General features: G+C 37.2%; 1 protein-coding gene across 1 annotated transcript in view; it reads left to right on the forward strand.

Moving 5' to 3' along the window:
* Positions 1-21,266, forward strand: part of MMP20 (matrix metallopeptidase 20) — a 43,837-nt gene extending 22,571 nt beyond the window's left edge. The window contains exons 7-10 of the mRNA XM_045555428.1: positions 4,502-4,638; positions 5,647-5,803; positions 19,516-19,619; positions 20,654-21,266. Coding sequence (XP_045411384.1) covers positions 4,502-4,638; positions 5,647-5,803; positions 19,516-19,619; positions 20,654-20,754 — 499 coding nt within the window. The 3' untranslated portion in view covers positions 20,755-21,266. The remainder of the gene's footprint in view (positions 1-4,501; positions 4,639-5,646; positions 5,804-19,515; positions 19,620-20,653) is intronic.
* The last annotated feature ends 718 nt before the right edge of the window (positions 21,267-21,984 follow it).

The raw sequence follows: 21,984 nt of genomic DNA on the forward strand, positions 1-21,984 counted from the left end.
TAAATCAAGTGTGATTTTGTGCACTGGGGGATATTTGGCAATATCTGGTGACAATTTCAGTTGTCACAACTGGGGGTGGGCAGTGCCACTGGCATCTAATGGGTAGGGCAGGGTTACCACTAACCATGCCACAGGGCACAGGACAGCTCAATCAACAAGACTTACCTAGTTCAAAATATCAGTGGTGTCAAGCAAGGTTAAGAAAGCCTGCTTTAAACACTGTTCTGACATATTACAATGTATACACTGTACACGTAAAATAGAAATAAACACTATCCATCATTTATGTAAATTACGATAAATTTCAAAAGGAATCTATAATCATGAAAATTTTCAGTAAATGAACGAAGAAAAATTATGTCTGGTAGGTAAGAAAACAACATACTCAAAGATTTACATCCTTAGAGCTATAGATTACAGTAATAAATGAAGTCAAATTCACAAAAAAATTATAGCAAGTAACCTTCTTATACATCTGTAAATGGATTTAAAATACAAGCAAAAAACAAAAAATATCTACAAACCTGCTGGGAAAGAACAGCTGCAGGATGTATTGGAACTGGGTAATGAAAATAGAGAAACAAATCATATCAACAGCCTATAATCTGCTCTTTAATAAAGAGGGCAGAACAATGGAGCTTATTGATATTTTAGATTAGATATTCAGCCGCATATTTATCTTCATGTACAGTAGCTAATGCTGTGCCTGGCACATAGTCAAGGTCAGTAAATATTTGTTGGCTAAATGAATGGGTGCCAGAGGGTTGAGCAGAACTTTGATCAGCGATTTTCATACTCTCTGAAAGTTTCATTCCCTTTTACTAAAGAACAATAACTGATCAAATTTGAGATTAGGTCACTGATAACCTTCCCCTGGCCTCTGGCAGCTCTCCGCCAGTCCCTCAAACTCCCTGCAGGCAGGATCGTGGGTTAATATTCCTCATCTTTTTATCCTTGTGTGTATGGTGCCTGGCGCACCGAGGGACTTGATTCATGTTGTTGACTCTTTGTCCTTCTTTTGTTACACCCAACCATCTTCACTCCCCACCACCTGAGCGGACCCCGTCAGCCTCTCGGTTTCAGGGGACGCCTTCACCTCCTACTGCTGGACCGTCAGGGCAATTCAGCGAAGGACGGCCCTCTTCAGCCTCACACTCTCCCAGATTCTGCTCTTCTCTGTCATCCTGTTTGCTACTTTGGGGAATAGTTTCTTTCTTCTTTTTATCTTTTTGATGCTCTCGGTTTCCTTGCTGCCCACTCCCCTGAGATCAGGCAATGTGGTGCAGTGAAGGAAACAAGTAATGCTTGAAACCTTGTTTTATCACTGGGTATGTGACCTCGTGTGAGTCATCCAATTTTTCTGAGACTCAATTTTCTTCTCTCAAATAAGAGTGAGAACAATAAGGATATCTGCACAAATACTTCAAAGGATCAACTGAGATAATGCATATGAAGGTTTTTTATAAACCCTGGACTACTCTTACAATTATTTACAGATACTTTTAAAAGACATGTTTTCACTCTAAAAATGTACTAATTGAGGGTATGTAAAGTTTAAACTTAGAGTTTACCAATGTAGCTAAGTTTCCTCCTAAATTTGTTTCACTGGGAACTCTGAAGTACAAACCATCACGTCCTCAGCTGAGAAGCCGTTCATTCTGCGGGGATCATTAACCAGGGTGCTTAGCTCTGAATGCTTCAGATGCCACAGAATCAGCCATGCATCATCCACCTCACTGAGCCCAAGAAAAACACAGCTCATAAGATTAAAAACCCATGCATAGACAGTGGTGTGGATTAAAAATAGTCAAAGCTGTGCATAGTGTTCTTAAACTGGGAGTGTTTCAACCCATCTTAGGAGCCTACGGAGACCCGTGTTCATAGGTCATAACCTGGGAAGATGTAAAGGGGCCCGTCCTCACTCCAGAAGTGACAATGAGTCAGGGAGCTTAGATCACCTTCTGTCTCTATGTCTGAATTTTTACTGGATCACAGAGAACCAGTCTGAGTAAACACAGTGCCATTTGTAGACTTTCAGTGAAGCAACCTCACAGCAGAATAGATGCAGCCCAGAGAGAAAGCGCAGGAGGAAGACTCCTCCTCACCTGCAATCCTGGGAAATCCCGATTCCAAACGTGCTAGTGGTCACTGGCCTTGTTGTCCTCCTTCCTACACCATTTTGCATTTCTTTTTCCCCACTGGCTCTTTTTCATGTCTTCAGACATGAACATTTTCCATCTTTGAAATCCTCTTTGGACCCTGCTGCCTCCACCAACTTCCTTTGTTATTAAAAAGATTCTCAAACAAATGATCTGTATCTACCCCTTTCATGTCCCCCAGCATTTGCTCCATTTGCTCTTTAACTGTGACCTGGCTTCCTTCCTCACTGCTCCCCTGCAGCTGTCCTCCTTCATTATCCTGGCCAGTCAGCCCCTTTTCTTCAGTCTTCAGTCTGGTGAGCTCAGCAATGTTTTTCACTGCTGATCCCTGATCATGAGGCTGCTACCTTCTTTGACTCTCCTTCTCCATTGTTCTCACCAAATTAGTGTTCCAATCCTCCTGGCAAGTCCTTCTGAAGGCCTCTCTCCCCACAGCCTCATCCCCACCGTTACAATTCCCTGAAGCGCACACCTCATGTCTTCGCACAGTGACTTGAACTGAGGCGTCCTTTCAGAACTATGTATCGAGTCGAATTAATTGGAAAACACTTGCTTTTCAGATTCCTCCCCAGGTTCCTGGTTAATCCAAGAAATAGTTGCTGAACTCTTCTGCTCACTGTGAGGTGGTGGAGGCAAAAGAAAAGAGGGAAGCTGTCCCTCTTGCCTTCAGAAAAGTGCAGGCCTGATTGGACAAAGGGTTAAGTTATAAACAAAGAAAAACCAGAGATCACAAGACTGAGAATGAGCAGTAGATGCGGCAGGGCGTGTGATGAAAATCGAGACAGCTGGAGTCTAATCCAGGCTCTCCCTGCCCACAACGACCAGGTGACCCTTAGCCTGGCAGTGTTTCTAGGTCTGTTTTTTATCTGTTAATCTAGATAAGGCTGCCATGTTTTCGGGCTGTGAATGTCTATGGTGGATTCCCAATTAGGGGATAATTAAGGCCTAGGCAGATAACAATTTTTTACATGGACAGTACCTATTCATATGGCACTTTACAGTTTATAATACACTTTCAAATGCATTATCTCGTTTGATCCTTATAATGATCTCATGAGATTGGCCAGGGAATTATTATTCCCATTTAGAGATGATAAAACTGAGGCTTGGAAAGGCTGGTCGGCAGTAGAGTTGGAACTCTAGCCTTTATCTTCTGAAAAACAATGTGTTTTTCCTTCTGCATCATGATGCCTCTTAGGAAACATGAAGAAATTTTTTTCCCTTCTCAGTATATCGCTTTCAGATTTTATTAGCTCATCTGGGACAACTTCATTAAACTCCTAAATTCAGGGGAGTATCCCTCCTGAGTGCTCTCAGAGCATCCTGAGCTTAACCCTTCATAGATAGCACTGCTCACTCTGCGTTATAATCGCCTCGTTACTTACCAGTCTCTACTACCCGGTTCTAAACATCTTGAGGGCAAGGCCTGGGTCTTGTTCAGTGTTTCGTCCCTGATGTCTACAGGGCCTAGTGATAGGTGCTCTACAAATATTTGTTAAATCAACGGATGAGAAAACTCAACATAAGATTTTGGGGGTTCCTAATTTACTAGGAAAGTTAAATGTCAAAACTTTATTACAGTTTCCTCATCCACAAATTATCTTATGCCTTGATTCTGGGCTTCTAAGGCGCCAATTAAACTATTCATGTTTTATAAAAATGATTTTCATCTCCAAAATGCAAAATAGACCATATTTACATTGACCAACCCAGTACCCTCATGTGTATACTGCCACAATTTTATGAAAATAATGTTGGACAAGTGGATGGATGAGCTGCTAAGCCTTAAATTAATATGTGTGTCCTGGATTTTCTGTTAATTAGCCATCAGGCTCAAAACTGCAAACACTTCTAGTAGACAATGATGTAAGCAATGCCATAATTCATGATTATTAATGTTTTTGTTATTTTTACAGAGACTAATTAGCATCTCCCAACCACAAACTCTTAGTTCATTTAGGTACTATTCATAATGTTCACCGTCTGGATCGCATTTATCTTTGTGAGATTTTAATTTTTAAAAGATCAGAATAGGAAAGAGAAATTTGTATCAGGTGATATTTAGAACAGGAGGGTGCTCAGTTTAAACATGTAAATCATTGATGCTATCTCTGTATCCTTCTGTTTTGAACACTCTTAAACAAAAGAAAGGAGATCACAGAGATGCTAGGACAATGAAAAGAGAGAGGACATTATTTACTAAAGTCAAAAAACTATGTTTTCCTTAGAAACAAGGCAAGAACAAAGGCCATTTAGCAAGAGCCTCTGAGTACATTTCAGTCCAAGTGCAATTTAAGACCTAAATCAACCTTGATCTTGATGTCTTTTGGAACGCCCGATAGGATTTTCTGGCGACGGCAGGTTCACCTGCCGTCCGGGATCCGGCCCAGCACTATCACCAGCTCCTTCCCCCAGCTCATGTCCAACGTGGATGCAGCTTACGAAGTGGCTGAGAGGGGCACCGCTTACTTCTTCAAAGGTACCTTACGGGTCCCTCAAAGAAAGAAATGGCAGGGGCACAGGGCCCCATCTCTTTGGAATGTCTAGCGCTGACAGCGTTTGTTCTGTGATCCTGGAGCATGTTGCAGTTGCTCCTTCTCCTCAGGTTGGGTATGAAATGCCACCCTCTGTGTTGTGACAATGACAATAATGATGGTGACTGTGAAACTGTTCTCAGAACCAAGCCTTTTAGCCTAGTGGAGCACTGTGCTAGGTGGCAGTGTCCAGAGAGCTAGAATCCTGGTCCCCATCCCCAGCACCTCTGCTCAGAGTGACACGGCATGCTCCAGGACAGCCTTTAATTAGCTGAAGCCAACTGGAACCCAGTGTGGGGTAAACAATACCCTCGCTGCCAGGCCGTGCTCAGAAGCAGTGGGAGAACAACTGTGACTTAAGGAGGTGGACAGACACGATACCAGTCTCTGGCCCCAGCTTTTAAGATTTGAGTGACTTTGATCTCAGTTATCTCTGAGCCTTCGCATCTTCCTCTGGAAAGGGATTATAGTAATATCAGCCTTGAAGATGTGTTGCAACAATGTATAGTCAATGGAAATAATCTAATAGGTGGTAACTATCAGTGTTAGCTTATATTTTCTTGATGCTAAAGGACAAGGGTAGAAGGCTGGTGCCAACTTAAGTAAAAATCATAGCATTTGCATGTCACTTGCCCCTTCTCTCTCATAGATATATGAAGATGAAATGAGATTATAAATGAAAGATATCTTGAAAAAATTAATGTGTTTAATGTAAGATACAATTGTATCAGTGTTATTGCTTCTTTAAGGTATAACCAGGTATTTTGCCTTCAGGGAAGTTTGAAGTCTTTTACCGAATTATGTAATTAGAGGATTATGTCTTCGGTTGGGTTATAGCCATGGCAAATATCCCATGAACTAATCCCACTTATGATGCTTCACAGAAATCTTTATGAGTGAATTGCATCGCTAATTGGTCCAGAGTTTTTGTAAATGTTGGTTTCTGTTTTCAGGCCCCCACTACTGGATAACAAGGGGATTCCAAATGCAGGGTCCTCCTCGGACTATTTACGACTTTGGATTCCCAAGGCACGTGCAGCGAATAGATGCTGCTGTCTATCTCAGGGAGCCGCAGAAGACACTGTTCTTTGTGGGAGATGAATACTACAGGTACGGCTTTTCTCCTTTTGACTGTCTAAATAGATTCAATGGGAAGGACAAAAAGCCTTTTACAGGAAAAAATGCAAGACAAGTCTGTAATAAGCCCATTGACTCTTTTCGGCCACTGGGGTGCCATTTACAAATGGTTGACTGTCTTCAAGATATGGAACCATCCAAATGATGAGTGAAACATCCACTCAATAGTCCTATTGTTTAGTCTCTAGGGTATCAAACATCCTAATCTTTCAATGCACTCATTAAATGGACCCCCAGTGGCCTAAAAGAGTGGGTGCAGCATTGCCAAAGACCTAACTCTGCACTGGGAATGCCTGAAGAGGAACTGCCCCTGCTGTTAAGTAAGTATCAGATACATTCCAGAATACTCTGTGATGTGGGGCAAAATGGATGTGGTCACGACTGTGAGGCTCTTTGAAAAAAAGTTCTGCTAAAAGGAAAAGTCCTTATAGCTAAGCCATTTTATTTAGCCTAGGACATGAAGATTCTTCTTATCTAAATGGAATCATATAATTTCCATGCTTGAACTGCAGAAGATTATTATAAGCAGGTCTCAATTCAGTGTGATTCAAAGTGATTTCAGTCACTGCAAACAGGTCCCACCTTGTCTCTCCTACTGAGTTTCTATTCTTGATTGACGCATGTTGAGGAATGAGTGTAGCTCTTTGCCAAGCTCCTTCAAAGACCACCTCTGCCTCTGCGCATCTTCCCTCTGTTCCCGATTCTCTCTTTGGCATTGGCTTGTTTCCCTGAACTTCAAAAGAGAGAAGCAAAAGCATATTCTAAGTAGGTGACTACGCTAAATACTGTAGATCTGTGATAGGGTCTGGATGGAAGCAGAATATCCAACTTCAGTCCAAGAGCTTTTATTTTATTTCGTATTACCTATTTTTAACAACCATTTGTGTGGCATAGCAGAAATTTTAAGATAAATATTTATCATCTTCTTCCACCTGATTGATACTATCTCCCCCAATTTAGAGCTGAGAAAGTAATAAAACTGGAACACAGAAATATTCCATGAGAAAGAAAATTTATTTTGTAAAAAGGATTTCAAACAAATATGGACTCCACTGACCCTTCCGGGCTACTGAGAGCCCTGGAAGTATTATGTGGTGTAATGAGTTGTCACTTCCAGACCAGTGCCAGCTGTTTTTCTGTCAGACCTTCCTTTCTGAAACATAGTCACATAAATTCATTTATTGAGCCCTTACTATCTTCTGGGCAGAGTATGATTCTCCAAAAATTTTCTTTAAGGTAAGGTGGTTGCAGTCACAGTGCTGACATACGGGAAAATAGATATCAAGAAATCTGATTTCCCTGTGGATTTTGAGAGAACGAGATCAAAACAAGCACATATAAGTGTGTGTGCAAAAGTGTGAAGCTTTTATGTTAGGATTATTCAGTTAGTGTTACAAAGAGTGTTCCTAGTCTGATTCTCATTGGGGGATTATTCACTTTCCCATTCTCCCTCTTCTCCATTTCTCACCCAATCTTTGGTCTAATCTACCATCCACCCAGCATGCTCAGTAAAACATATACCTCCAACCAGGCTGGACTGAGGATTAACAGCTAAAGCAAAAGATGAGGGCAGAGGTTCAAAATTCTCTGTAAATTTTAGGGCAGAGAAGGGGAGATTCTCTGATTTTAATGGTGCCTAATGCCCCAGGAGAAATAATACTGTTCCTTTCCAGTTGGGCCTTTGTGAATGTCTACTAAGAAAAAGTCTTTTGTTGTCTAGATAAAACAGATTAATTAAAAAGTTGGTCTAGGGCATTAACTCAGATACTAACAAGCTTATTTTGCTGGTTAGGAAAGAAAACCATGGTAGGCATTTTTAACCTTCCCAGGTTATGGAGGGTGTTACGTGATATAAGGCATGCAGGCTCAGACACCTAGCAGTGTTTGCACATGGTTGGTGCTCACAGAGAGTAGCTCTTCAGTAACGGTTAAGAATTTAATTTAATTTAAAATAATTGCTTTAAACTAACAAATTTTTGCTTAAACCTCTATATTTTTCTGAGTGGCAATCCAGTAAAAGAGCTGGTCAAAAGAAATTTCCTTTGTATTTTTCCTTTGTAATGTAAGGAATTTTCCATTAGTATTTTTAAATACTAGTGGTCCAAGACATTGTACTGAAATTACTGCTTTTGGAAAAACACAGACAATCCCTTCCCCAGTGGGAGTCTTCTACTTTACACCCATCAACACACACTAAGAAGTAAGACAGACAATCTTGACCTAAAGCTCAAAAGTTCAGGAAAAAGCGAATGTACCAATCCTATTAATAAACCCTTCTGAATTCTGCATATTGTGCTTTGCAGGACCTCATATGCATAACATCTTATTGTCCTGTCAAGCCCTATCTTCGTTAGAAATTGCACACAACTGCTAGTAACAGAGACCCTAAAATAATTGTGACTTAAATACATAAAGCTTTGTTTTTCTCATATATATAAAAAGGCTGAAGTTCAACAGATTTAAAGCTGGTATAGTGGGTCTGTGGTCACTGGGGCCCCAAGTGTCTTCTAATAGTTTGCTCCACTATTCTTAACACATGGCCTCCATTTTCATGGTCGTCTCATGACTCAAGGTGGCCAATGGAGCTCCAGTCATTACGTCCCTACTTCAGAAGGGTGAAGCTGGAAGGGAAGGGCAAAGGCAACAAATGAAGTGTTATAGGTAAGCACATAACCACACCCTAAAATACAGAAGACCACAAGTCTCGAGTTATGGAGTGAGAATTTTATTATAATGACATCCACTGACAACATGTTTGGTTTTATTCCCCTTAGTCATTTCTCAGGGTCTTCCTTAGTCTCATGCTAGTTCAGTCTGTGACACAGATAATGTGCCAAGGGAAGAAAAGTCTCTTGATGCTTTTGTTATCAGGGAAATTCTCCATGAACACCCAGGGTTTGTATCTAGTGTCAGTGAATGAAGCGCCATGAGAAAATGATTGAGGAACTTCCTCCACAGAGGATTGAAGGTTGCCTTAGGGCCAGGTTGGTTTAGGCTTTAAGAGTGAGAACCCAAGTGTCAGCATCATCGTAATGTACAGGGAACAGCGCACAGAGAACCACAAAGTAAAATCCAAAAAGGAAGCTCTACCATGTTGATGCTGTTATAGACTATATTACCCAATGAAGTATCGGTTAAACTTTGCCAATTAAGGCTACTTCCTTTTACTTTTATTCCTTCCTTTTCTCTTTCTAGCAGGCCCTAATGATTCAGATATATATATATATATATTTAAACTTCTACTACCTACAGCTAATTTTTTCCTTTAGATGTTCTCCCTCTCCTGCCTGTAGTAGAGCAGTGGCTAGCTACATCAAGGGGTTTCTGGGGGCCTAGAGGGTACCATCACTTCCATCATTTTTCAAGATAGAGAGTCAAAGATTTCTGAATTTTATGTAAAGTGATTTCCAAATCTAGAGGTCCCATCCTTTTCAATAATATTGCCCACCCTGAATCACTCTTTCTATATAGATAGACTGGAAGCATCATTGCTGTGAAGTAGGCCACATCCCCCACATTCTCTCCTTCCTGAATGTCCCAGGAATACTAGAAAGGGATTTTTTATTTGAGGATTTTATAGTCACCACAGAGAAATAAGTAATAGAAATAAAAATGACGAAGTAGAATTCAAAATCTTATTTTTTAATGTCTTAAACTAAAACTATAAAATTCATTATCAAACTACCACATTCAACCTACCTTTATTGGGCATAATTATGTGTCAGGCTCTGTATTAGGCTCTTGACCTTCAAGAGAAGGCATAGTTTGCTGGTTAAGAATGTAGGCAGGAGTGAGAGTGTCCTAGTGTTATATTCAACTCTAACAGCAATTAATTATCTGGCAATCTGGATCATCTTTCTGTCTTAGTTTCATCATCTGCAAAAGAGAGGCAGAAATAGAACCTACTTCACAGAGTTACAGGACTGAATGAGAAAAAAGTGTGAAATGCCTGTCACATAATAAGCATTCAATTCAGGTTAGCTGCTAATAACACCTTCAAGAGGTCTTATGGATGAGAGTAAATTTATAGGTAAATTTTTAACAGAAATCTATGTGCCAAAAGTACCCTAATAGAAGACTGCATAGAGATCAGTGGACCAACACAAAGAGGAAATGGCCAATTCTAGCAAAGGTATCAGTAAAGAATTTTAGAGGAAGTGATGACCGAGCTCCTTTTTGAGAGTTGTGTAGGAGTTTCCCAGACAGGGGGTGAGATGGGAGTGGGTGGTTTCCAAGCAGAAAGAGCAATTGAAGCAAAGGCACTGATGCACAAAACAGCCTGTGAGTATGAAGAAAACCTTAAGCAGTTCAGTATGACTAGAACATGGACTAAAATGAGAGATGTGGCCCAAGGAAAGCAGGGTATAGATCATGGAGAGCCAATGCCTTTCTATGGATATCAGTGTTTATAGAAAGAGAGACATGTTTAAATACTTTAAATAAGGGAGCAGCTCAATAAGATTTGTGTTATAAAAACAACACCCTGACAGCAATGTGACTGGATTAGAGAAGGACAAGACTGGACACCAGCTAAACTAGTTAGGCAGAAGGCAATGGAAAGCATACTCAAAGTGCTCAGAGAAAAATCTTTCAACCAAGAATCCTATAGACACCAAAGCTATCTTTCAAAAATGAAGGAGAAATAAACACATTCCCAGACAAACAAAACCCAAGAGAATTTGTTGCTTGCAGACTTGCCTTACGAGAGATACTAAAGAAAGTTCTTCAGGCTGAAAGCAAGTGTCCCCAGATAGTAATTCAAACCCACACAAAAAGCCAGAGAGCACCAGTGAGTGTAATTATGTAATTATAATAGAGAGTATAAATGCATATTTCTTCTACTTTCTTCTCTTAATTTAAAAATTTAAAAATCAATTATATAAAACAATGTGTATATAAGTATACTTTGGGGCTATAACATGTAGAAATATATATGTGAATAATAGCATAAAGGAAGTGAGTGGAGCAAAATTATATTAGGCAAAGGAAATGATACCAGATGGTAACTCAAATTCATAGGAACAAAAGAAGAGCACCAGAAATGGTAAATAAGAAAGTTAATGTAACAAAAGCTGCAAATATATACTTGCTCTCCTTCCTTCTCTCAGCTTCCTTAGAAGGCAATAAATATGTAAAATAATAATTATAAAATTATTTTGGGGGTTACGACATATATAGGTGTAATATGTATAACAATAATACCACAAAAGGAATAGGAAGGAAATAGAGCTATATAGGAGTAATGTCTCTATATTCCACTGGAATTAAGTTAGTATAAATCTGAAGCAGATTTTTGTAAGTTAAGATGTCTATGGTATGCCCTACATCAACCACTAAGGAAATAATTCAAGAAATAAAGTGAAAAAATTATGAAAGAAATTAAAATGTTACATTAGAAAATTTTCACTAATGCAAAAGAAAGCAGTGAGGAGGAATAAAGGAGCCAAAAAGATATGTGTCATATAGAAAACAAGAAGTAAAATGGCAGGCATAAATCCAACTTTATTAATAACATTAAGTGTGACTGGATTAAACAGTCTAATCAAATGGCAGATATTGTCAGACTGGATTCAATAAAACCAAGATTCAATTATGTGCTTTCTACAGAAGATATATTTTAGATTCAAAGATACAAATAGATTGAAAGTAAAAGAATGGGAAAAAATATATTATGCAAACAGCAACCATAAAAAAGCTTGAGTGGCTATACTACTATCAGGCAAAATGGACTTTAAAAAATGTTACTAGAGATAAAAATGGACATTTTATAGTGATAAAAGTGTCAATACACCATGAAGACATAAAAATTACAAACATATATGAAACTGACACAGACCCCAAAATATGTGAAGCAGAAACTGACAGAAATGCAGGGAGATATCAACGATGGAACAAGAATAGTTGGAGACTTCAATACCCTACTTTCAATAAGGGAAATAATAATTCAACAGGTCAAATGAGGAATAAAAGACTTGAATAGGACCTAAGAGATATCTATAAAATGCTCCACACAATAAGAGCAGAATACATATTCTTCTCAAGTGCACATGGAATATTCTCCAGAATAGATGTTAGGCCACAACACAAGTCTCAATAAATTTAAAGCAGTCATAAAATGTATTTTTTTCTGATCACAGTGGAATAAATCTAGAAATCAATACCAGAAAGAAAACCAGAAAATTTACAAAAATGTAGAAATTAAACAACACCCTAACAAACAATTAATGGCTCAAAAAAGAAATCACAAGGGAAATTATAAAATACTTAGAAGTAAATGAAAATTAAAACACAACATGTTAGAACTTCTAGGATGCAGTGAAGGCAGTGCTCAGAGGGAAATTTATAGCTATAAATGCCTATATTAAAAAAGAAGAAAAATCTCAAATCAATAACTTAACCTTCCGCTTTAAGACATTACAAAATCAAGAGCAAATTAAACCTAAAGCAAGAGAAAGAAGGGAACAATAAAGATTACAGTGAAAATAAGTAAAATATAGAATAAATAAGCAACTTAAGAAAATCAAGAAGACTGTAGTTTGGTTCTTTGAGAAGATGAACAAAATTGACAAACTTTTTACTAGATTGACCAAGTAAAAAATAGAAGATTTAAATTACTAAAATCAGAAATGAAAGAGGAAACATTACCACCAACATTGTAGAAATAAAAAGGATTATAAAGCAATATTATGAACTGTATGCCAATAAATTAGATAAATAAAATGGACAAATTCTCAGAAAAACACAAACTAGAGAAATTGAGTCAAGAAGAAATAGTCTAAATAGACTTATAATAAGTAAAGAGATTGAAGTAGAAATCAAAAACTATCCACAAAGAAAAGCCCAAGCCCAGATGGCTTCTCTGGTGAGTTCTACCAATACATTTAAAGAAGAATTAATACCAATTTTTTACAAGTACCTCCAAACCATGGAACAGAACAGAATTAATACCAATTTTTCACAAACTCCTCTACAACAAAGAATAGAACACTACCGTACTCATTGTATGAGTCCAGCATCACCCTTATACCAAAACCAGACAAAAATATCTCGAGAAAATAAAACTTCAGACCAATATCTATTATGAGTATGGATATAACAATACTAGCAAACCAAATCCAGCAACATATAAAAAGAATGATACACCAAGACCAAGTGGGATTTTTCCCAGAACTGCAAGGTTGGTTTAAGATCCAAAAATGAATTAATGTAATGTGCCATATCAATAGAACAAAACAAAAATCATATGATCATTGCAATAGATGCAGAAAAAGCATTTGGCAAAATCCAACACCGTCTCATAATAAAAACACTCAACAAACTAGGAATAGAAAGAAACTTTCTCAACTTGATAAAGAGCATCTATGAAAAACCCACAGCTGACAACATACTCAGTGGTGAAAGACTGAATGCCTTCTTCCTAAGATCAAAAGACAAAAATTTCCACTTTCACCACTCTATTCCACATTGTACTAGAGACTTTAATCAGGACAATTATGCAAATAAATGAAATAAAACTTATTTGGGTTGGAAAGAAAGTAAAACTATCTCTATTTGCATATAATATGGTCTTTTATATAGAAAATTCTAAAGAATACTCTAAAAAATTTTAGAACTAATAAATGAAGTCAGCAAGGTATGAGTTCAATGTATAAAAATCAATTGTATTTTTATACACTTCAATGCAATGAACAATCTCAAAATGAAATTTGGAAAACAATTCCACTTACAATAGCATTAAAAGAAGTATAAAATTCTTAGAAATAAATTTAACAGAAGAAATGGAAAACTTATAATCTGAAAACTACAAAACATTGTTGAAAGAAATTAAACAAGATCTTAATGGAATAATATATCATGGTTTGAGATCCAAAAATGAATCTTCATGGATCAGAAGCCTTAATATTTTTAAGATGGCAATACTCCCAGAATTTATCTACATTTTTGACACAATTCTTTTCAGAATGCAGCTGGCTTCTTTGTAGAAATTGACAAGCTGATCTTAAAATTTGAAGCTCTTAGGACCTATAATAGTCAAAATGTCTCAAAAAAGAAGAATGAAGTTGTAGGACCCATACTTCCCAATTTCAAAACTTACTACAAAGAATCGGTAAATAAGACGGTGTGATATTTGCATAAGGGAAGACACATAGATAAATGGAATAAAATTAGAATTCAGAAATAAACCCATATACCTATGGCCAATTGGTTTTTGACAGGGTTCTAAGGCCAACAAATGGGAAAATAATAATCTCTGCAACAAATTGTACTGACAGGAGTGGATAGCCACATGGATCCCTACCTCACAACATATACAAAAATTAACTCAAAATTTATTAAAATCCTTAAATATAAGAGCTAAAACAATAAAGCTCTCAGAGGGGAATACAGACATAAATCTCCATGACCTTGGATTTAGCAATGGATTCTTAGATATGAGCCAAAAATAAAAATCAGACAAATTGGACTTCATCAAAATTAAAACTTTTCTGCTTCAAAGGTCACTATCAAGAAAGTGAGAATTCAACCCAGCAAATGGTAGACAATATTAGTAAGTCATATATTCTAGACTTGTTTCTAGAATATTTAAAGGATTTGTAGCTTAATTAATAACAAGAAAAATAACCCACTTAAAATATGGGCAAAGGATCTGAACAGACATTTCTCCATAGAAGATATACAAATAGAGAATAAGTACATGAAAATATGACCAATATCAATAGTCATCAGGGAAATGCAAATCAAAATGACAACGAAGTATCTCTTTACACCTGCTAGGATACTATAATCAAAATGTCAAATAATAAGTGTTGGCAAAAATATGAAGAAAGCAGAACCCTCGTATACTGGTAGTAGAAACATAAATTCATATAGCCACTTTGGGAAACAGTCTCCTGTTCCTCAAAAAGTTAAACATGAAATTATCATTTAACTCAGAATTCTACTCCTGGGTCTATACCCAAGAGAAATAAAAACACATGTCTGCACAAAAACTGCATGCAAACATTTATATTATCATTATTCAGGACAGCAAAATGGTGGAAACAACCAAAATTTTCATCAAGGATTAAATGGATATATAAAATGTGATAAATTCATACAATGGAATATTATTTGGCCATAAAAATGAATGAAGTACTGGTACATGCTACAACATAGATGAATCTTGAAAGCATTATGCTAAACAAAAGAAGTCAGTCACAAAAACCCACATATTGTAGGATTCCATTTGTATGAAATGTCCTAAATAGACAAGTTTTACAGACAGAAAGTGGATTAATGCTTGTGAAGGTCTAGGTGGGATGGGCAGGGGGTGGGGGGTGGAATGGAAGGGGAGTTGGAGACTCATGGTTAAAAGGTTTTTAGGGTGATGACAATGTTCTAAAATTGATTGTATTGACGGTAGCAGAATTCTATGAATACAGTCAGGTTTTGCTTAGCAATAGGGATACATTCTGAAAATATATCATTATGCGATTTCATCGTTGTGTGAACATCATAGAACTTCTGGCACAAACCTATATAGTATAGCCTACTACACACCTAGGCTATGTGGTACAGCCTATTGCTCCTAGGCTACAAACCTGTCCAGCATGTTACTGTACTGGATACTGCAGGCAATTGCAACACAAAGTTAAGTATTTGTGTATCTAAACATAGAAAAGATACAGTAAAAATACTGTATTATAATCTTATAGGATCACCATCGTATATGTGGTCCATCATTGATCAAAACATCGTTATCTGGCACATGACTGTATACTAAAAACCAATGAATTGCTAAACAAAAAAGAGAGACAGACTATTGCAATAATCCTGCCAGAGATGATGAGTTTGGGGGCTGGGGGTAGATTTGATTGCTCTTCAAGCAGTAGAAAACTTAGATTTAGGTGGTGACTACTTGAGGGTCATTTCTCTGATAAATAGGTTTTCAATTTTGCCATTTACCAAGACAATAAATGTAAGAAGTAAAGCTGAATTAGGGGAAGAAAAAGCAGTTTATTTCGTATATGTGGAGCTTGACTTGCTGGTGAGACCCAAGAATGGAAATATGCAGAAGAGAGTGGGACATACAGGTCTTGAACTCAAGAGAACTCAGGCTGGAAAGATAAATTTGGAATTCATCATGTAATCAGGTGTTAACTGAGGTGATGTGAGAGTATGAGACTGCCCAGGAAGAGGGATTCAAGGACAGCATGCGATGTTTGTTATAGAAAACATGGAAAATACGAAGGGGAAAGAAATTTCCTCCAATTGCCTACACTTGCAAGATCTTTTGATAGCCACTTAATATTTTTTCTTCTAATTTTTTCTGTGTTTTTTCTCCATTTTTAAACAGGTAAGTGTACAATTTTGTATCCTGACATTTTTCTACTTAATATCATAGAAGTTTTTCTATGTTGTGACAAATGCTTCATTCCAGAATCTTCTCACAATCATTTTCCCTACAGGGTCCTGTTTCCTGACCCTCATCTGGATGGTGCATGGCAGCTTTTCCCTCTTCTGCCTTCTTGTCATTCCTGATCACTCTCCCCACTGCCCTTCTCTGGTATAGATCACAAAGGCCCCTTCCTTCGTGAAAGCCATGTGATTTCTAGCTAGAAGCTGATTATTAACTTCAAAGAGTAATTTCAGATTTCTACTTCATTGTCCCTCCTAATGGAAAGGTCACCTTGAGGAAACTTCCTGAAATCGTCTCAGATAATTTATCAATAAGTTCCCTGTTTTTGCCATTCTTTCTCGCATTCTCTTTAAGCAGCCTTTAGCAGACTTACTTCCCCATTTGATGCTTCAAAGGAGGTAGAGTGGAATCAGTTATGCCATTGACATGTGATAGAAACCATCACAATCAAAACACCAAAAATGCCTAACAAATCTAGGTTCTAAGCATACGTGTTAGGTTAAACAAAAATGCAGACACTTTATCAAAGTAGTCCTCAAGCCCTTAGACTAGTGGAGAGTAAGATAATATATCTGAAAAACTGCATCAAAAGTCTGTGGCACTATGATATCACTAGTAAAGTTTAACTGCCAGCAATGATTTATTTAATATCTATATACCCTTTGATCAACATTAAATGATGAAACAAATGCCCATAAAGAAAATAAACATAGTTACAGATCATTATTTTTAGTTGGATAGTTAGGTTCCCAAACAAGACTTCAGTGATGAGAAAATATATGCAAATGATTTTAGCAGATACTTAGTATATAGTGGATTCTCAATTTAAAAAAATCATTTCTTTTCTCAATATTCAAATTCAGCTAATATTTATTGATGGCTTGCTGTGTGTCAGGAATAATGCTAGATATTTTCTCATATTCTCTCTTTCTTTCATCTGCCTTCTAATCTTAAGAAGTAGGTACTATTATCTACAATTAACAGGTAAAAACATTGTAGCTCAGAGAGGTTATATGATTGGTTTAAGATCACACAGCTAAAAAGTCCATCTGAAGGTGAAACTGTATCTCATGTCCACTGAATCCAAATCCAAAGGGCCCTCCCATCCACCACATGTATTCATTCTTCAGCTGTCTTCACCACTTATTTATCATCCGTCAAGATGCCCTTGATTCTCACCCTACCATAGAATCTCCTTTTCTCTTACTCTCTTGGCAAAATCCTCAACACACCAGCAGACCTTCTTAATCTTGATTCCTTCTCTGACTTGGTTGTCTGGACTACATCCAACATTTTTTTTGCCCTCCTTTTTCACCTGGTCTCAACCTTGCTTACACCTGCAAAATGTTTCCTGACAAAGTGTGCTTAAAGATTAAAGATTAAACTCCTTGATGACTTAGAATCCCAGATCAAACCACAAAGTTCGCTCAGCCTCATACTAACAAGTCAGACTTAATGGTTCTTGGGGCCAAAATAAACAACAAATTCTTATGGCTTGGGCCTGCCAAGGTGGTGCATGTGCCAGGAACCTGTGTGTGTATGCACACACGTGCACGTACGTGTGTGGGGGGGGGGTGGTTTCTCTTATCCTCATGACTACTTTTCCAGATGAGAAAACCAAGGCTTAGAACTCACAGCACGTTCTCCTGATCATAGAGCCAACAGATAACAGAGTCAGAAATTCAAACCAGAGCCATCTGACTTTGTATGTTGTGCTCTTTGCTCCATAACAGAAATCTTTAAATATCTGTCCACAAAGGGCTAAATCGTCACAAAGTTTTCACCAGTTTGCAGCAATATAAGAACATCACAATATTATAAGTGCAAAGAAGTGTGGTCTCTGTCAGCATAAAACAAATTTTTGGCAAGAACTGTCTTTTATTCTGCATTCATATCCTTTCTTCTTTTTTGTTGGTAAAATTTCTTTTCCTTGTGAAATAATAATGAAAATAGTTGGTAACAGGTTTTTTTAGTGGTTTGATTGGTAATGTTCTTACTTGATAAAATGAAAAGCAGGTAACCTTGTATTAGTTATGTAAGCCCCTGTCTACATAATGTCCATATGAAAGGCCCAAGTGAAATGTTAATATGTTATATTTAATATGTTAATATGTTGGGAGACTTAGCTTCCATCCATAGCCCCAACGTTCTGTAAAGCAGCTCAACCCTCCAGTTTTAGTTTCAGCCTGAATACTTCTTTCTGAATGTGCCTCCTGCTCGGTATCATGAGAGATTAGTCCCCTGACCTGCGTAGTCATAGCCATAGGAGAGACACATTTCAGGAGATAGTGGGTGTGATCTGCTGCCCCAGGAAACTACCCAGTGGCCCAGGCAGCAGGAGAAATTGACCTCTTGGTAGGAAAGGGGTGGAATGTCCACCTGGGAATGTCCCCGTTTGGAGCTCTATGCGATGAGGAAGGGACTTTCTTCATTGAAGAGGTGAGAGTCATCTCTGCCTACTGCCGTACAAATCATGTTGAGTCACACAAGTCACAGTCTTTTTTACAGGTTGTAATGTAGGTCACGAAGAGACGTATTAACCAGTCCTGAGTTATCATTGAATGGTAGTTGCTGATCCAGAAAAAGAAACCTAATCTACTATTCAGTCAGTCAAACTAATCTTTCCAGGAGACAAAAGCAATGGAATTCAATTAATTTTATTTCAAAGACAGAGGTTCAGTCATGACAGATTTTCTTAGCTCTAATTTACTGATTGTTCACATATTTGTTTATTCATTCAATGTGCATTATTTGTTCAACTCTTTCTCCAGGGGTACACAGCACTAAGCCCATGAATGAAAGCCCCTATACAAAGCTTTCAATTGTTTGATGAGCCAAGAAACTGATACACAGAGAGAGAAAAATAATAATAATTATGATAGTAAATAAGGAATTAAAAATATATGTAGAGTTCCCTTTGAAAGACAATATATTTTTTAAAAAGTTATAGGAGCATGTTGCTGTAATGTATAGCATGACTAATTCTATACAATATATTTGGAAATTTTTTTAAGAGGCTGTTTAAAGCAAATGACTTCCAAACTAGTGGTACCAGAATCTCAGGAATATGAGATAATACCAATAGAGGTCTGTAATCTACTTTTGGTATTTCAAAAGCCCAATTTAAACAACAATAACAAAGTGCATGTGTGTGTATGAGAGAGAGAGAGGTTTGTAAAATAAGTCATAAGTCAGCCCTGGCTGAATATGCTTAACCAGCATGGTGTCATCTACAATTAATAAAGATCTCTTATTAGCATTATTTATGAAATAATATTTCTTCCAGCTATGATGAAAGAAAAAGGAGGATGGAAAAAGACTATCCAAAAAGTACTGAAGAAGAATTTTCAGGAGTAAATGGCCAAATAGATGCTGCTGTAGAATTAAACGGTGAGTGTTTCCACCAAAAACTTCCTTTGTGGAAATTATAAGAAGAAATCTGAACTCTGCTTCAACACAACAGAAAATGGGTTTTAAATGGGAGTCATTGGTTCTTATTTTTGGTGCTGTGTCCTTTTATAAGTTTAGCTAACCAGATTAGCTACTAGAAAAAAATAATTATAAAAGGTCTCCCTTGTAGCTCTGTCTTTGCTGATGGAAAGTTTTAAAAATATTGCTTCCATCCATTAGTCAGCTAGATCATAAAGTCTATCCAGGTCAAGACTATCTTTTTCATCTTTAAAATACACAGTCTCAACCTTCTCAGTGCTTTTCCCACTCCTGAAATTTAACACATAGCTAGAAAAGTTGAATTGAACTGGGTTGAATAAATTTAATCGGATCTTTTGGATTAGTCATTCAACACACTCCTCTTGGGTATGCAACACAGAGCTGGACACTGTTCAGAAATGCAAAGATAGTTCCAGACATGGCTTCTGCTCTCATGGTATGGTTAGCATCTTTGGGAAATGTTATCCGTCCAACACAGATGAAATTACTGGAAAACAGACAATCTATAATTTAGTATTGAATCACATGGTAAACTTCATAGTAATTGCAAGAGGTGATCTGAGAAAGAAAACAATCAGAATTGGTGGCAGAAGTTGGAAATTTCATAGTGGCACTTGGGAGGGGTTTTGAAGGTTGGCTAGAGGCTTGACTAGGGAAAGAAAAGAGGAGGAGGCTTGTTAGAGGAGAAGAGCCTGAGCAGAAGCAGAAAGCTTAAGTGAGCATGGCATGTTGGATGACCCCATGGAGAAGGCCTGACCCTGGCTAGAACAAAGAGAAAGATAAGAAAGGACTAGGAAGGTAGAGCTGTCAGGTTCTAGGGCATATGGTGGAGCCATGCAGGAGACAAGATGTCACCTGACTAATGCCCAATTCCCCTTTGGTGCCACCTCAAGAAAGTTACAATTACGAACCCTCCCATTTATAAATGTGCCAGTCATTTTCAGTAACCACAACTTCAACTTTGTCTCTTTTAGGCTACGTTTACTTCTTTTCGGGACCAAAAACATACAAGTATGATATAGAAAAGGAAGATGTGGTTAGTGTGGTGAAATCTAGTTCCTGGATTGGTTGCTAAACAGAAAAGTCTAGTGTTTCCCAAGGAATGAAGATGACTGCAAGCAGCTTATAACCGGATCTTAAGGACTAAAGCAGAATGTAGGATGGGATCCTTCCCATGGCCTTCACATCTAAGGGTAATGTAGGGTTCCTTGAAAATAATATGTCAAAATTTTTTCATAGTTGTATATTCAGAATTTTAATCCAAATGAGAAATTTCTATATGGTCAACTTTACACAAAATCAGAATCAACACAATGCACTCTTCAGTTAAACACCATTATTTTTTTCTTACCTAACATACTAAAATAAATTGATCAGTTTGATTTTTATTTCCAGGAAAAAGCCTACTTGTGGATTCCATGACATGTATTATAATTCTTTTAATAAGAAATGCCATTACCATCCAAATTATAATTATTTTTTACAAGCAGTAGCTGTTGTGGTCATCATTTGGCCATCATTTGTTATGATAAATATAAATTTACCCATTTTTACTTTAAACACATAATGAACAAAATCATGCGTAAGGTTTGTTTCCTGTTTTTTTGTTTAACTCTGTGTCTACTCACTAGTCTCCGTACTAGTCTTAGGTAGATAAACCCATACGAATGAATTTTCCCACTAGGCAAGAGATAGACACTTTGCAACAGGAAAACTTTTTAACAAAGGCCAATAAAAATGTTATAGTAGAACAGTTCCTCATTTCTCTTTTCTGTTAATCTTTACTAGCTTCCATAGCACTTCATTTGGCAACAAATTCTGTGTACCTATAGAAAACTTAAACCATAAGATAGTATCATGAGTACACAGACCCAGAAGAAATGACAACAGTAATTCACTCAATTTCCTGCTTCCTGATAATACTCTTAATGAAACTATCTCTGACTCATCTATGTGAGTCTCTTCTGAATAGTTTTTGATTTAGGGGAGTTTATCTTTCTGTTTTAGCTTTTTTTTTTTTTTTACTTCACACTAAACCTTTTCTTTTCCTACCTAGTCATCAGTACAGATAGAATTATGTCTGTCTGTCATTCTTATGATTTTGTTGTAATCTTACCCTCTAGGATGTAAGAATTCTAAAATAATGTAGTGGTTCTAAAATTGAATGATAAAATACATGTAACGTACTTCATAGACTACCTGGAACATCTATGGTGTTTAATAGATGTTAACTATTTTTGTCACCATCATTTATTAAATTTGTTTCATACACGTGCTTAAAATACTTAGGATTAGGAAGGTGTGG

This window comes from Lemur catta, chromosome 7, assembly GCF_020740605.2.
Source record: "Lemur catta isolate mLemCat1 chromosome 7, mLemCat1.pri, whole genome shotgun sequence".
NCBI classification, from domain to species: domain Eukaryota; kingdom Metazoa; phylum Chordata; class Mammalia; order Primates; family Lemuridae; genus Lemur; species Lemur catta.